This window comes from Aricia agestis, chromosome 1 (assembly GCF_905147365.1).
Source record: "Aricia agestis chromosome 1, ilAriAges1.1, whole genome shotgun sequence".
Classification (NCBI taxonomy): domain Eukaryota; kingdom Metazoa; phylum Arthropoda; class Insecta; order Lepidoptera; family Lycaenidae; genus Aricia; species Aricia agestis.
In genome coordinates, this window is record NC_056406.1 from 26,043,111 (window position 1) to 26,060,611 (window position 17,501).

Consider the following 17,501-nt stretch of genomic DNA (forward strand, 5'->3'; position numbering starts at 1 on the left):
CTATTCAATTTTTTTTTCGATTGGCAAAGATGTATCTAGTAGCAGGCCACAGAGAAATACTCTGGTTAACAAGTGCCATTTTCGTCAAAAACCTGATCTCATGCACCGAAAATTATGATTTTGGTCTCATTCGATTCGGAATCTAGAAAATTCTATCAAAATTACAAGAGGGGCTGAAAAAAATGCAAAAGTTATAAACAATTAAGTAAACATAAAAAGAAGGGTTTGGTTTTTTTATTTTATTTCGAAAACTATTTGAGATAATCAAAATTTGAAAACAGATCCTTAAAGAGCAGGAAATTTTCTAAAAAAATCCTTGATTTTGGAACCTTATCAATAATCCTTATAGCTTTAATTGAGCGACGAAAGTAACGATAAAAACGCGTGGTTCGGGTTTCGTGTGATTTGCCGCAATCTGCCACGTGAACTAAAAATATATTTTAACTGATTAAATATTAATATAAAAAAATAAAAAAAATTGGGCACTAAGTAGACATATCAATTAACAATAATCCGTCAACAATAAAAATCCCCCCAACATTTTTGACAATTCCTTGGAGCTCGGGCGCGGTATAAAGTTGATTTAATTATTTTAAATCTATTTATTGAACATACAAGTTCAATAAATAGATTTAAAGGGTGTTCAGTAGCAACTAGCAAAGTACGTCAATGTAGATCTGGCCTGGCTATGAGACAATTTAAGGACGTTTTTATTAGATATACTAGATGTCCCGGCAAGCGCTGTTTTGCCATAAAATGATTTTTCCTGTTTTCCTGCTTGTCTCTTGAAGTTTTTTGTGATTTTTTTTATAGACCTCACGGAGCCCGAGACCTTTCTAACGAATGCAAAACCGTGGAAATCGGTTCGTGCGTTCTGGAGTTATAGCGTCAGGAAGGAAAACCCGACTTATTTTTATATATTAGACTATCTGATATTTTAAACTGAAGACAATATATTTTATTGCTCATAAGCTTTAAGCATTTTAGAGCCAGTTTACCAATACAATCATAATATTTACGAATTTTATTTTTTTACTAGTTTACTACATTTTCCAAGCATTTTTCTTTTAACAGGACCTTATTCCAACGACATAAAAACATGTTTCCGACGTAAAATAACCCTGAACGGAGTACAAACTGCAATAGTTAAGTAATCCAACCTCAGCCGTCGACATCTATCGGAAGTGTTTACGAGTTAAGTGCCGCGATTGTCTGTAATTAATACTAGATGGAGTTGATCGCTCCAAGTCACTTGTTTCTATAGAGAGGACTGGGGCAACTGTAACTAGATTATAACATTTTTGATTTATCATTTTAGTAACACTTTTTAGGATTCCGTACCCAAAGGGTAAAAACGGGACCCTGTTGCTAAGACTTCGATGTCTGTCCGTCCGTCTGTCTGTCTCCAGGTTGCATCTCAAAGTCCGCTATTCTAGCTATAATTTAATTAATTTAGCTTCTAAAATTTACACAGATTGTGTATAATATATCTGTTGCCGCTATAACGACAAATACTAAGAAAAAAATAAAATAACTAAGTATTTAAGGGAAGCTCCCATCCATACTGATACAACAAATTTGTAATTTTGTGGCCTTTTTTGCTTAATACTAATAATGGCAACAGGGAGACACGAAATATTCACAAAATCCTCTATTGTACCTATTTGTACATTAGAAATTATTAATAAAATTAATATAAATATTTAAGAAGGACTCCCATACAAAAAACACAATTTTTGGCCTATGTCTTGATAATATAACGGTCCGGAACCCTTCGTGCGCGAGTCCGACTCGCACAGGGCCGACATTTTCTATGGTAATATCAAATTTATAAAAAAAAAACAGTGTCAGTCACTTCACTCACTGCCCAGTTGCAAAACGGGATCTATCTACTACTAATATGAATTAAAAATTGTGCAATAATATTATTTTTTTAGTTGAGTTATGACCTAGGCAATAACAATAAAGGAAGTTTACGTTTAATTAATGATATTTGATCCGTCTCGTTTCCTGTGTTTGTAGCTTTATATTACTGTTGAGACATATCGGAAATCAATTAAAACCGGTCAAGTGCGAGTCGGAAATGTAGCTAGTAAGGTTCTTTTGGGCGGTTACGCATAACTCATAAGCGATCGATCGCTTCGATTGAACAAAAATGAAGTTTAATCTAAATATCTCTTAGGCCCGATTCGACCAAACTTGAAGTTACACGAGTATAACTATCATGAGAATAATTTTACTCCTTTAATTTACTCTAGGGTATAATCGTTTGCATTTTACCAAGTTACTCAAAGAGTATGAAATAAAATGTCAATTATAGTTCACAATGACACCGACCGTGACAGTTGAACCCTGTTGTGCAACTATTCTCAGTTTAATATTTACTCCACCAAAATAGCCCGTGTAAATATTTACTCCCGTGTAATTACCTCATTTTTGGATTAGAAGTTGGAAAAACGCAAAACCAGCTTACTCTTAGATTAGGAGACAGTTATACTCGAGTAAAATTTTACTCCAGTTTGGTCGAATCCGCCCTAATAAGTACGCCAATGTTATATTGTCATGTTTATAAATATGTCTTAATTTTGTACATAAAGAGAATAAATAAAATAAAAAAATAAATAAATAAGTTTATAATAGAGAAATAAGGGGTTAGTTTTGATTTCTAACAAACCCGTATAATAAAGTTAATTTACATTTTACTAAGGATCGGTATGGTCGATGGCAACCCTTATAACCAATGCCAACAATTAATCATATTCATAGATTCGTTCTCAAAAGAATATAAAAACTTTTTAATAAAAATTTTAATAAGGAAACAAATATATTATTTAAAAATGTAGTATACTTATTAATCCCTTCAAATACCAAATTTACCTTTCAAATACTTCCATTCCATGAAACTAAATCATAAATCCTTTATCCAACCTTTATCACAGTCAACAAGATATATCAGTGTTTAATGTAATTAATTAATACGTATATACGTAATATATATATTTTATCTATTGTACGACGCCTATCTTACGTGGTAACACTGATTTACCACGAGCCCATGAAAACATGACCACCAAACCATGAGTGATGACTGATTACTGAGTCATCACTCATGGTTTGGTTTCGTTAGTTTCGTTAGAAAATAGAAAATTGCAGGAAAATTCTCAAAACGTAAATTCCAGGAATATGAAGAAACTTCAGGAAAGCAGGAAACATTTATAAGATCATCATTCATCACTATGCGCCTTGAAATTATTTCCTTTTAAAAACGTTGTTATAATAACGATGTCATCATCAGCCGTAGCCGTACGTTTTCCTCGTATTTCATTGCTCACAGAATTCATCTTTATTAATCCGTTGCTGAGCTGTTTCAGAAATTAGGGTAGGTCTGCGACTTAGCCTGTCATTACTGATATTATAAATGAACAAGTGTGTCTGCTTGTCTGTCGATTAACTGTTCACGCTTAAACAGCTAAACCGATTTCGATGAAATTTGGTGTCGTGGATGCGAAATTGAAAGCCGGAAATAATATATTTAAGGATAGTTGTTGTTGCCGAAAATGTACGGTTTCTGCGCGATAAAGGAATTTTGGCGCAACGGTGCTGAAAGCCTCATCAAAGTTAGCTCATAAATGTTAGCTTTTTGTATGAAGTAAATACAGTACTTTTTTTATGAAATAAGGGGGCAAACGAGCAAACGGGTCACCTGATGAAAAGCAACTTCCGTCGCCCATGGACACTCGCAGCATCAGAAGAGCTGCAGGTGCGTTGCCGGCCTTTTAAGAGGGAATAGGGTAATAGGGGAGGGTAGGGATGGGAAGGGTATAGGGCAGGGTAGGGAAGGGAATAGGGTAGGGGATTGGGCCTCCGGTAAACTCACTCACTCGGCGAAACACAGCGCAAGCGCTGTTTCACGCCGGTTTTCTGTGAGAACGTGGTATTTCTCCGGTCGAGCCGTCCCATTCGTGCCGAAGCATGGCTCTCCCACGTATAAAGTACAGCTGTGAAGATAAGGTTCTGATTTATGATTACACCTACCGAGTAGAGGCGAGAACTGTCTCGCCTTTCGGGCAATTTTATTGACGAAAGAGCACTGTCTCGCCAAATTACACTACTAATAAAGGCCCTTATGGCCCTGTATTCCCAGAAATGGACGATATTCAAGATTTAAAAGTGACAGTAAACACAAAAATATAGTAATTTAAATGATGAAAAAAATATATGTGTTAGTTAAGGATCTAAGACAGTGTAATTTATATTCCACTACACAATATCATGAATTTCACTCGATAGAAAAAAATCCCAAAGTTACCTCTTATTTTAACGAAATTGCCATAGTAGGTATGTCCAAATTATTTGGAATTTTCAGATAATTTTTGCACTGAATTAAAGACAAAGAATATATTTAGGGCGTTTCGTTTTTTTGACTCGATTTAATTGATGTATAAAAAAACGACGATCAAAAAACTATATTAAAATAGCAGGCGCACTTTTAAATCTTGAAAATCGTCCGTTTCTGGGAATACAGGCCCTTAAGCATGAGTTCCTGTCGAGGCTGAGCTACGTTATCGTAACGTTAGCGAATGTCATATGCCTGGGAGCTGTCAAAAGCTACGCGAAAGCAGTACCTCCAGTTTCGCCGAGAGATCTTAACATTTTGCGCGGTCTATAACTATTTAGTAAACTGGACAAATCAAAGTTCTGTATTTTGCAAAGAGATGGATGAAGATGACTCCATCGTTATCAAAACGAATTAAATACGAATTTGACAGTTACTTTAGTCTTGACACTAGGGTTTTTTTAATTTGAATTTTAGGATAGGTGATGATATCACTATCATTATCAATTTAACCATTACAAAACGTCGAGTTTGACTGAGACTCTACACAACGTTAACATCGTCCGATAATCCGATGTACCTACTTACATTAAATAGGCACTAGATACCGACCCGCAAGGTCGTACATTTTTCCAGGATAATAAGTATCCTATGTCCTTTCCCGGGACTCAAAGTATCACAAATTTTCACAAAAATCAGTTCATCTGTTTGAGCGTGAAAAATGTAACAAACAGACAGACACACTTTTAGATTTTATAATTATAATATTATAATTTTCGGGCCACACTAACGTCAAACGCCGTTAATTATCGCGTTGTTGGACGTTAGCCGTAGGTGTAGCCACAATTTAACGCGATAATTTTCAACGGCGTTTACTACGCCGTTTGCCGTTTGGCGATAGCTTTAGTGGCGGTACATCAAATAACGCGAGAATTAATGCGATGAAGCGGCCACACTACGTATCGTCACTGCGTTGAGAGCCCGACGGGATCACACGTGTTGGCTTCGACTTGTTTGCATTTAAATCGCACGTTTTTTAATTTAAATACGTACTTTGGTTATGGAGTCTTCGCTCCACTCTAGTTAAACGAGAAAGTAATTGCTATTTTTTTGAAATTTTGCAAACCGAACCATGTTTGTGGGATCTGAAACTCAAAAGTTACAAGAATCGTGGAAAGCAAAGTGATGCCTGACGACGAATAATAGAATTATTACCTTTTGAAGAAATGAATTAACATTATAAAAAGATAAAAGCGACTTCAAAATTGTACGTAATTTAGAATTAAATCGCCCTACCTCCTAAACTACTGAACCAATTTTGATGCAACTTGCACTATTCCCTAAGTTGAACAATATCTAGTACAACAAAAAAAGATCTGAAATCGCAATGGTAGTTCCAGAGATATGCGAACACAAACATAAAAACATACATACATACGTAAGTACATACATAAATACTTACACTTTTGAAATATTTTGGCACATTTGTTCAGACGCTGATATACGAAAATTAGGCAGTTCTGGAATATTACATATTATGTACGCGTCGAATTGATAACCTCCTTTTTTTGAAGTCGGTTAAGTAAAATCAATGCCGTTTTCAACGCCGTTGGGCATTAAACGTTGACCGTTCAAGTGTAGCCACCCACTTTAACGCGTTAAAATTATCGCAATAATTGTCGCGTTGTTGGGCATTGACGTTAAACGTTAGTGTGGCCCGAACATTAGTATGGATGAACTTTTCGGCTTGGCTGTTGATATGCAATGCGCTACATGTAGGTCATGATTATTATATGTAAATACGAAACAGTTACCTACTCCAAACATTATGTTATTTACATATGAGTACGAGCCACAAACGAGTAAATGTAGAGATGTTATAGGTACAGTCGAAGAAATACCAGTCTTAAAACTTCGACTTTATTTCATAATAAGATCTTTCTTTACGCGTTTTTTAGCTATTTGCGAAATGCGAATTATACTTTGAGCGACTCTTACAGCTCCACTACTATAAATGGCAAAATCTGCAAGGAAGAATTCAGGATGCCAATCTTTCACGCAAAAATATAAACTATTTTTGGATATGCTTGTAGTTTTGGCATCGGATAACACATAGGCGAATTATACCGTGGATACAACTTCTTTCTATTTGGTGCAAATTCTACGCCAAACTTCGTTCAAGTACCAAATTTAATTTACGTGGGACTCTTACATTTTGCGTTATAAAAATTATCCTATACGCACTTCCTTTCCTACTGCCTTCTAATATTATCTACTATCCTTTACGCGACCGAAATTCTGCGACTCACAAAATTTACTCGTTTCGCTTCACCGTTAGGCCTTACGCGTTTAAAATGCCCATCTAAATCAGTTCGTGACACTTTCGCATTTATAATGTTAATACAGTACTATGTATGCTTAATCTCAGGCGTCTTATCGTTATCAAGTGTGCCACATCTCATGGTCCTTATCGGCAAATCGCGGTTTAATGCTCATCCATATCTCTCGAGTGCAGGAAATACGTCGTTAGATGAGAAGTGAGCATCGAACTGGAGAATAATAGTCGTAATAGGAATTACTATTCCCCTTTACTATCCATACTAATATTATAAATGCGAAAGTGTGTCTGTCTGTCCGTTGTCACCTCTTCACTCCCAAACCGCTGAACCGATTTAGCTGAGGTATAGAGATACTTAGAGTCCCGGAAGAGGACATGAGAATTCTTTCAATCCCGGAAAATTTTACGGTTCCCGCGTTTAAGGGAGTTACGGGCGTCATCGACTTAAATAGTACATTACGCACCGGTCTAGGGCAAGAAAATAAGAAATGTATTTTTCTCACCTCCGGGCGGAAAACGTCAACTTTCTTCCCGCTGCGCTTACCGATGTTGCCGTTTTCCGCCTCCGTCGATGAGAAAAATTATAGTATACGCACCATGGGCAGTAGGTAAATAAAAAAGCCTCAGATCACATGTAATCATTAGTCAAACATTTTTTATTTTTCTGCCCTAGGTGCGTAACGTAATGTACTAATACAGCGCCCGTTTGTCTTTCTCTAACACATTGGAAAAGTCACCTGACAGAAGAAGATAGAGGAGACTGTAAAACTCTGGAAGTTCTGGAACGAACTGTCACCAGTAGTATTTCCGGACCAATACGAAAATTGGTTAGCAGTTTAAGCGTGAAGAGAAGACAGAACATCAATTTAGTATCGTACATGGATAAAAACCTTCTTATGATTATTGTTAATCTAAGCTTTGGCACAAATGGGCCGACTCAGATGGTATCCAAGCCCGCAATATATTAATACACATAACTGACCATCGCAAACAGTATACTGATTATACAATAAGTGACAAGAGAGCCGTGTCGCATTGCTCCTCATGTTTAGACAACACCACAATGTATAGTTACAAACATACATGTACAAACAAACGACAATCCTTGGTCTCTTCGTCACGACTTATCCATTAATTTAGATTTTAGATCTATTTTAACTGCTCTTTCTACTGAAATCCTTGCACAAACAAATTCTTATCAAAGGGTAAGACATATTTTTCTGTTCTAATAACCTAACCGCTTCTTAAAAATTATAGAATACAATTATAGGCAGTAGTACATAAACGACCATAAAGTTAGCATGACAAAATGGGCAAAATAACTGGGGATTGCGTAATTAATTTAGTGCTGAAATTGAGTGCTGTTTTAGTGCAAAAATCGCGAATTTAGTGTTCCACGTCTTCGCTCAGCTCCGACCAGCTTAAGGCGAGGCAAGTTCGAAAAGACTGATTTTTAAGCTTCAAGTCTGAAGAAATTATGTGGAATTCTCTTACACCAAAATTGATGTAGACTCAAAAAGACCAAAGTTACAAAATAACCGAATAGAATATTGAAAAATGGCATGGTAATTCTGTAAAAAATCTTGATTATAAATGATCAAACGAACTTACCAAGTGAAGTTCGATCATTATTATATATGAGTCGCTTCATTCGAAAATATATAATTAACCAAACGTAGTACTTTTGTATATATCTGCTAGGCAGCTATGCAAAGTACTACTTGGTTAATTAATATATCGAAAAATGAAGCGAAGAAATATAATAAATGATCAAACGAACTTACCAAGTGAAGTTCGATCATTATTATATGAGTCGCTTCATTCGAAGATATATTAATTAACCAAGTAGTCCTTTACGTCGATTGCCTAGCAGATATACAAAGGTGCTACGTTTGGTTAATTTATATATCGAAGAATGAAGCGAAGAAATATAATCACCATAAAAGTACACTTCAAATTCGAACATCTCGTAATTTTCAATGACAATGTTATGATTATTTTTTTTTACAAAAAGGATAGCTTTTTTATAGTTCTAAAAAAACCGAATAGTTTTTTTAATAAATGATTCGGTCTTTAAAAAAATTGTATAATTTGCTCCTATTTCTCTCTATCAAAGACGCGGCGAGCGTCGAACCGCCACTGTACAAGGCGCGCTGATATGAATGTTATTTTAATGTATCTGTCGCAGCCGACTGGTTTAAATAGCCGTTCAATCAAACAGCTAGCCCTTTGACTGAACAACGCCATTCAATTACACGGCTTTACGTCGTTTAGTCGACTTGTTGACTACAACGTTCAACACTACAGCTAGACGACGCTTAGCCAACTGGTTTAATGGCAAATTAACTGGGGTGACTATTAGTTTAATATGTAATTTGGGAGAATAGGAAAACTTTTTATATTTTTAAATTGAAAGATTATTCTCGGATTAAGTTTAAGGGGTGACCAAAAGTTTAATGCAATAAGTAAAAATAAAAAAATCTGAGGCGTGTTTTGTGACGTTCGCCGGCTGCTGCCGCAGCACAGTCGCAGTTCTAACCTAACCTACTTTTGGACTTTCTGGATTGTGTTTGTTTTTGTTTTGGCGGGGGGCTGTGCCCCCCGAGCCCCCCTTTTATTTGGTGACGGTCGCCGGCTGCTGCCGCAGCACGCTCGCTACGCTCGCTCGGCTCCCTCTGCGTTGTGGTCTAAGTTCTAACCTAACCTACCTAACATATCGAGCGAAGTCCAGTTCCGATATCATCTTGAGCGTAAGGCCAAATTAGTCTCGAAGAAGCTTGGTGTACTTAACAGAGCGAGACAGTACTTCAGTCCGGACCAACGCCTACAACTCTACAAGGCGCAGGTTCGGCCTCATATGGAATATTGTTCTCATCTCTGGGCAGGGGCGCCAAGATTGCCCCCCGAACCCCCCTTTCGGGGGGGCGGAAAAATTGTATTCTAACTAATTTTGAACATATTTAGCACATACAATAATTATAGCTGATTTATTATTTATGGAATTGCAATAAATATCTTGGTGGTGTATTTCATAATCCCGTAATTTCTCCTCGAATATTTGTTGAAATTATGATTCACTCGTATGTGCCTCCATAATTTTTGTCTCTTTAACAACTTTTATTAACTACTTACTTTCCGAAAAACAACCACAAACACCAACAAACACCTGCTAGTTGACGCCATATTGTAAATAAAACGCACCTAGCGCCGCAGCGGTGCGCGCTGAACTACTTCAATTAGACGGCGGCTTTTGAATCAGCTGTAGTGTTGAACGTTTTGAGCGACTAAAATATTCAATCTAAAAGCTAGACGTGTGATTAAATGGCGTTGTTCAGCCAAAGGGCTAGCTGTTTGATTGAACGGCTATTTAAACCAGTCGGCTGCGACATATCCATACTGACAGACATCGACCTGCTAATTTTAGGGACATCCTTGCCTTAAGAAACTTTCGACGGGGCTGTAACTAGAGAATAGTGATTTCAGACGTTAGTGCTGGATAAAACACATTTTTCCTTCTCGCTTATCACTGTCCTTTCGAAATACGTAACAAATTAATTGTTAAACTACTATTTCCACACGCTATTGTGATAAGGGCATTGTTTAATTAGTTTTAATTAAAAACAATCAATTTTTTTAATATTTCATTAGTTACAATACCCGAGTCTTACAATAATTTCAGCCATCAGCGTTTTAGGCTTCGTGACTTTGATGTAAACAAAATTCTATAGCATTTATGTCTTTCGGCTACATAGATTCCTAAGTTCTTTAAGAACAGACACTCTTTCTACATAGTACCTTATTCTAGGAAAATCTCGTAAATAATCCAAGTTAGAAAGACTTTATCTAGTTGTTTTGTAGCAAACATCGAGTCTGACTCGAATTTCAGCCCTTTTCCAATAACGTTCAAACATAATCCATACGAATATTATAAATGCGAAAGTGTGTTTGTCTGTCTGTATGTTTGTTACCCTTGAATGCCCAAACCGCAAAACCGATTTTGCTATGATTTGATATTGAGATACTTTGAGTCCGGGACACAGGATACTTTTTATTTCGGAAAAATGTACGGTTACGGTGTAAATGTACGGCGCGATAAACGAATTTTGACGCAACGGAGTTGCGGGAGTCGTCTAGTAATTCATAAATCATTCACACACACAGCAAAGTCTACAAAATTAATGAGACAAAATAATATGTATTATTAGGAAAAACCCCGATAGTAAATAAATAATGCGCTATCGACAATAATAGGTTGTTAACTATGCAGTATTGCAAAAATGAAATCAAACGCTGAATTGTTATTGAGTTGTATTATAACGTATTCAAAGTTATGATATGCATGAGTGTTTGTTACTTTTTATACTTCAGAATAGTGATGTAACGAATGTTGGATTTTTCACATTCGCGAATGCGAATGCGATTGCGAATATTTATCTTCAACATTCGCGAATGCGAATGCGAATATTTTAAAATTTCAAAAAAAGCGCTCGTAAAATGTTCGACAGGTTTGACGTTTCGTGTCGGCCATGTTTAAATTGAACATAGCCGAACCGATATTGCTTATAGTCTGTCAAGAAAGTGAAGAAATTAAAAAGTGGCAACATCGTAGTGTCACCCCTTTTTTCTTAGATTGATTTGAAATTGAAGACACTACGATGTTGCCACTTTTTAATTTCTTCACTTTCTTGACAGACTATAATTGAATGAATTTAGTCACAGAAAGTTCATTCTAAAAGTTTTATTTTGTTTTGAGGTTAGTTTTATGTTTTATGTTTCAAGTAATTGTTTACTTTTTTAGTAAATAGAAATTATAAACTTTATTTAAAATGATAGTTAAGTAATAATATACTACAAAATGAATGCAAACCTTACATAGTATACCAACAAGGCTGATTAATGTTAGATTTGATAAGATCTCTGACGTTATTTTTTCATAAATGACTAATGAGGCTTGAATTAAAAATGTAGAAGTATGATTTAATAAAAAAATCTAAGTGTTATCTATTGTATTATTATATTATTTCAAATGCATGCATATAATAACATCCTTTTTGATTATTAAAACATTCGCTAAATATTCGCATAATTTTTGCGAATGCGAATATTGAAAAATACGCGGATATTCGCGAATGCGAATATCCGTTACATCACTACTTCAGAAGTCATAACCGACTGGTTTTAAACACGCCCATAATTATCGTTTAGCACAGCGATTCTCAATCTATGTATTATGCTTACGACGTAGGTCTAAAAAATAGGTCCATCCACATCAAACATAATATCAGATTATAACTTGTCTGTTACGTCTTCACGTTTAACCCGTTGAACCGATTCTGATTAAATTTAGTCTAAATATTCTTTGGGCCCTGGAAAAGGAACTACGACAGCTGTTGTTATCCTGGAAAATATACGGTTTTCGCGCAACAAAAGTATTCCTGCCCAAAGCGGCCAAAATCTAGTCTACAATAGTTTTAGCCGGTATAAAATTAATATATATTTTAATTAGTTACTTAGTATACTATCCATAATTTTTAACTTATTTATTTCGCACTGGATGTCGCGTAGCGCCGCGCGCCGCAGCCTAAAGTTTGGGAATCCCTAGCTTTGCTTATTGTCCATGTGATAATGACATTCAACCTTTTTCCTTGTTACAATAATATCTCAAAATATTGCTTGTATGGTATTCATACACCAAACATCATCTAAGCATTATCATTCATTGATATATATGTACTTTAACAACACACATGACACAATGCAAAAAACTTTTATGGCAAAAGCCCGATTATACATACTTATTAATCTATACATCTATACATATAATAATATAATTGGAGTGTCTGTTTGTAATATTGAAAGAACAGTTAGGGTACAGACATCAAAACAACATTTTTTACAATTTTTGTCTGTATGTATGTCTGTCTGTCTGTTTGTTCCGGCTAATCTCCGAAATGGCTGGAGCGATTTTGACGGGACTTTTTTAGGCACATAGCTGATGTAGTAAGCAATAACTTAGGCTACTTTTTAACCGACTTCCGAAAAGGAGGAGTATATATTATTTCACTTTTTTTTATAAAGTTACCTTAAAAAGGCGATTTTTTTTCTCTTTTTATTTTCTTGGTTATTATATTTTGCTGACGCGGACGAAGTCGCGGGTAACAGTAGTATTATAATATTATATGATTACGCCTAATTTATAAACTTTGATTATATTAACTAATTCTACATCTTCGATCGCATCTAAAGCTTCAAATAAATCATTTAAATCACTATCCATTTTAACGTCTTTGTAGTTGCTCGTAAATAAAATACTAGTCCTAAAATGGCCACCTAACGTTTACGGCATGGACAGTTGAGCCCCTAAATTTAAAGGGTCACCTAGCTCCCTTGTCCCTTATCCAATAGTGAAAACAAAAACGTCGCTAGGTGGCCCTTAAGTTAACGCAAAGGGACACCTTAATTTAAGAGCCTTTGGAACGAGCATTAAAATGGTGTATGCACTTGGAATCAATAACAACCAAATCCATCAACTGTAGTCTTTTGCACCCCCAAAAATATATTAATAAGTCATGCCAGGCCATGCAACAGTAAAACTACTGCTGCCCATCATTTTTCTATGAAACTGACAGAATATGATGTATGAAAAGTAATGATTTTCATATTGTATTATGTTTAAAATAACAATTACAAATGATAAATTACTCTTTGAATTTATGCTCAAGTTTCAATTGAGTTACTTGAGTATGACAAGGACTTAAATTTTTTATCTATTAGAGTACATTGTCTAAATAAATTTTCCAGTTTTCAATAACAATGTGTGCATGTATCACAAATTAACGGTGGCATGTGAAAAAGACAATACAAGTCTCCGTTTACACTTTACACTGAATGAAACAATCAATTTTAAATTGTTTCTTTGAAAATTTTGTACTCTTGATATCTATACAGTACAATATATTATATTCCATTTTAAATTGAAATTATTAATAATTATTGTAATGCATTAGTATGTCAATTACATTAAATTTTACAGGGAAAGAGTTAGGATTATGCTGATTTAAAATTTAGCAAAATAGAGTTATAATGAAAATTAAGATTTGAATACTACAATTATTAATATCATTAAATATAGGATTGGAAATGATTAGATAGCATAATTTTCTTGATTGTAATATTATTTTATCAAAGTAATAATCATGTACACGTAACTTGATGTTGAATTGTTGACTACATTTACTATTATATAGAAATGATAAAACTGCCAAACACATATTCTAAATTCATGTTTTTTTTTCTTATATTGGGCACTGACTTAAAAGTAAACACTAAATAAACAGCACTGTCTAATATTCTTAGCGAATTCCTCCTTATATCTTAAGCTTAGAGATTTATATAGAATAAAATTTTGAGCCCATAACATAAATTAAAAGGTTAGGTATATAAAATATTTAGTGCTGTTTCACCATTTCCTGATAAGTGCCAAATAGGCTTCCCACAACTTTTTTGATAGATTCTCCATACTTTATCTGTCAAGTTAAGTGGTAGATAGCCTATCTGCCATTCGGCACTTATCAGGAAGTGGTAAAACAAGCCCTTAGCCAACAATCCTTATTTTTTGGATTTTGTTCCATATACAAACATATTTATGAAACTAAATACAACAATTTTAACCATAATTATTAAGATAATGGTTAAAACATTGTTATTGTATTGTTGCTCGTATAATTGAATAAATATGTCTGTTTATGGAGTGTGATAATGTTTTAAATAAAGTCCAACACTCACCGGGAGGACTCTCAGTGAGTATAGTGATTCCGGAGGGATCAACATGTGGAGGGAACGCCTCGTACAGATCGGGCTCCTCTTCTAGCACCGCAGACAACATCACGGAAGGCATTCCGGCCTGGCAGCCTTTCACTCGCCTAGACACTTCACAACACTACACTGAACACCGATGAATCAGCCTGTCTCACACTTCGGGAGCTTCACACACCCATCCCACCGTCACTAGCACATCCGCGGTCCTGCAACCTAAGTCAAATCCTGCTGCACCATCTTTAGATCTGAAACAGAGGGACGTACTGAAAGGGTGAAGACCGTTCGGTGATTTTATATTACTCTAACGGCGATAATGCGTTATCGGCGTTAACAATTATTATCCGGAGCCGCGATATCACCCCGCCTGCGGCATTATTACCTAATTGAATATTTTAAACATTGCCGAGATCAGCTGATCGCTTCGGCTGCCAGGAGGGCCTCGTTATTTTAATGGCTATTTTAAGACTATACGGCAGCTGATCGGGCGCTACTCAATGTCAGTGCAGCTCCGCCCGATTTCCGAATGCGAAAATAAAAGCCCGTCTCGTCGGCCGAGGTACTCACCGAAATCTTGGCGATAAATTATACGGAGGAAGATTTGCGACTCCGTATTTACCGCTTTGGAGTCCTCGCGGCGACTAAACCGAGCGACCCGCTCCCGGCGGAACGTAATCACGGATGGGATAATACTGGCGAGTGGGAGCCGACGCTTTTGCTTTGTCACTTAAACGATCCCAGCAGTACATCACACGGCTATATCGGTAGCTGACCATACGCACGGATACATAGTACGATCGGTCTACTTGAAACTGAATGGAGCAGAATGATTTGCAGACCCTGATTCGACTAATCGAATTATCGATGTATCCGGTGAAAGTTCTAAAATGACTTAAATAAGAAGACGGTGTGTTAACATCAAAGGATTTAGGCCTTCGTTTTAATTTAGTAACCAAACGCTTATTATATTTCAAGGAATAAGTTTGTTCAAATCCACGGTCCACGATTTTCACAAAAGCCAATATTGCATTAAAATAAAAATAATATCGCCCGTCTTCGCTCAACGAGGAGCATAGACTAAATTCGAATTTCTCAATTTCCCATTTCGTCTGAACAACGGATTGTGCTGCAAAATTGGTGATTGACTTTTTATTATTATTTTTAATGATTTGAATTGAATCTACTTTCGGTTTATTAAATTGTGTGATATATCATATAATATATAAATAAATTTGGGCTATGGCAAAAAAAAATATCTTTTAATAGTCCCTAAAGAAAGTGAAGAAATTAAAAAGTGGCAACATCGTAGTGCTATCCCTTTTTTCTTAGATTGATTTGAAAGGGATGACACTACGATGTTGCCACTTTTTAATTTCTTCACTTTCTTGAGAGACTATATAAGGAAACTGTACGCTCAAGAAGTCAAGAGTCAAGACGGAGAGGAGAGGAGATTAGTAGAGAAAAAACTACGGGAAAACCACTGATTAAGTTATATATAGTAGAGGGAAAATTTTCCATCGCATCGTTTTCCAGCCTTTCGTTTGAGGGTTTATCTTTTATAAAGGTCGTTACCGTATATTAGTAAATTTTTTGTCACGATTTAGTCGGTCACTTCATGAATCTGGATAACTCAAAGAATTAAACGAACTAGGTTTTTTTTTTTTTTTTTTTTACATTATTGTCTATGATTATTGCAATTGTTATGGCCCCTCTTCAAGATGGGCCAGCGCTGGGCGATCGAATGGCGCATGCGATGGCTATGCAATGGTCGCAACGCCTCTACATGATGGCCGTGTTCAGTTGTGATCTAAACAGGGTCGACAATCTTAGTACCTACCGTACTATGACACTGGAAATTTTACTACTATTAGTATGCTAAATAATGAAGCAACCAAAAAGCATTGCATTGTAATGCTATAACGGACTTTTTAATTTGGTAGCATTACGTAGCACTACTACTGACTACGACACTCAAACATAGATGGCAGTGCGTGATTTCATCCCGTAGGAGTATGAGTGTTCTGTGATCTATGTTTGTGATCTGTCATCACAAGAAAAATGTCTGCCATTGCGGGAAATGGGAATTATTTCTTCTTGTAATCCCGTTCCCTTTTAATTATCCCAATAATAAACTGTGCTCTGTGTCATGTGTGTTAACTTTTAGTTGAGCTTCCTGCGTTTCTTGTGCTTCTCCCCGTTCTTTAGTGCTCTGAAAATTGTGTGATAGTGACTTTGTATTATTTTGATGTGAATTATACAAAAAGGCAAAAGTCTGTACGGTACCGAAGAAAAAATAAATAGCTAATACCATTTATGTGTTTTATTTTGTTTTTTCTTATGTGTTACGATTGTAAGTAGGAATAGCTAGAAATATATAGCTATTTATATGTATGTCGGCTGCCGCTTGAATCGATACACGATGTAGTTCAGACGCTTACTATCAGACGGCGCCACTAGTAGTTTCCCGTCTAGGCCGTTGAGTTATATCTCTATTCCTATATATAATAAAGTACTCTGTGGATCTAAACGTCGTTCAAGATGGACGTGTAAGCATTAGCCAATGCAAAACGTGCATTTTTAATAATTTATGACTTCACCAGATGACCTGGTGAACTTCGTATCACCTCCATCCTAATATGAATTCTCTTGAATTCTACGAATAATTATTTCGAGACTAAAATTAAAATAATGGTTTATGGTAGTGATGATGATGACAATGATGAATGTAATAATAGAATAATATTCTTAAAACAACACCGAAACTCCCAAAATTGTATCTTTAAAGAGTCAGGAGTTATGTACATATATAATGTAAAAGCTTTAATAATTATTGTAAAGTTTCATTAAAATCCGTTCAGTAGTTTTGAGCAAAAGAGTAACAAAAGTAACAAACATCCATACAAACTTTCGGCTTTATCATATTAATACAGTTTCATTCATTATGAGACCACGTACTCCTCATTTTGAATGAAATTCGTAAATTGTAATACGAATTACGACGTCCTCACTCGA

The 17,501-nt window shown here is 35.6% G+C and overlaps 1 protein-coding gene across 13 annotated transcripts in view; it reads right to left on the minus strand.

The window, feature by feature from the left end:
* LOC121728927 (GTPase-activating protein skywalker) overlaps positions 1-15,552 on the minus strand; it is a 111,458-nt gene extending 95,906 nt beyond the window's left edge. For all 13 annotated transcript variants that reach the window (XM_042117305.1, XM_042117333.1, XM_042117350.1 and 10 more), the window contains exons 1-2: positions 15,057-15,552; positions 14,460-14,737 (exon numbers count right to left, since the gene is read on the minus strand). In XM_042117305.1, the coding sequence (XP_041973239.1) occupies positions 14,460-14,571 (112 nt within the window). In that variant the 5' untranslated portion in view covers positions 14,572-14,737; positions 15,057-15,552. The remainder of the gene's footprint in view (positions 1-14,459; positions 14,738-15,056) is intronic.
* Between the last annotated feature and the right edge of the window lie 1,949 nt (positions 15,553-17,501).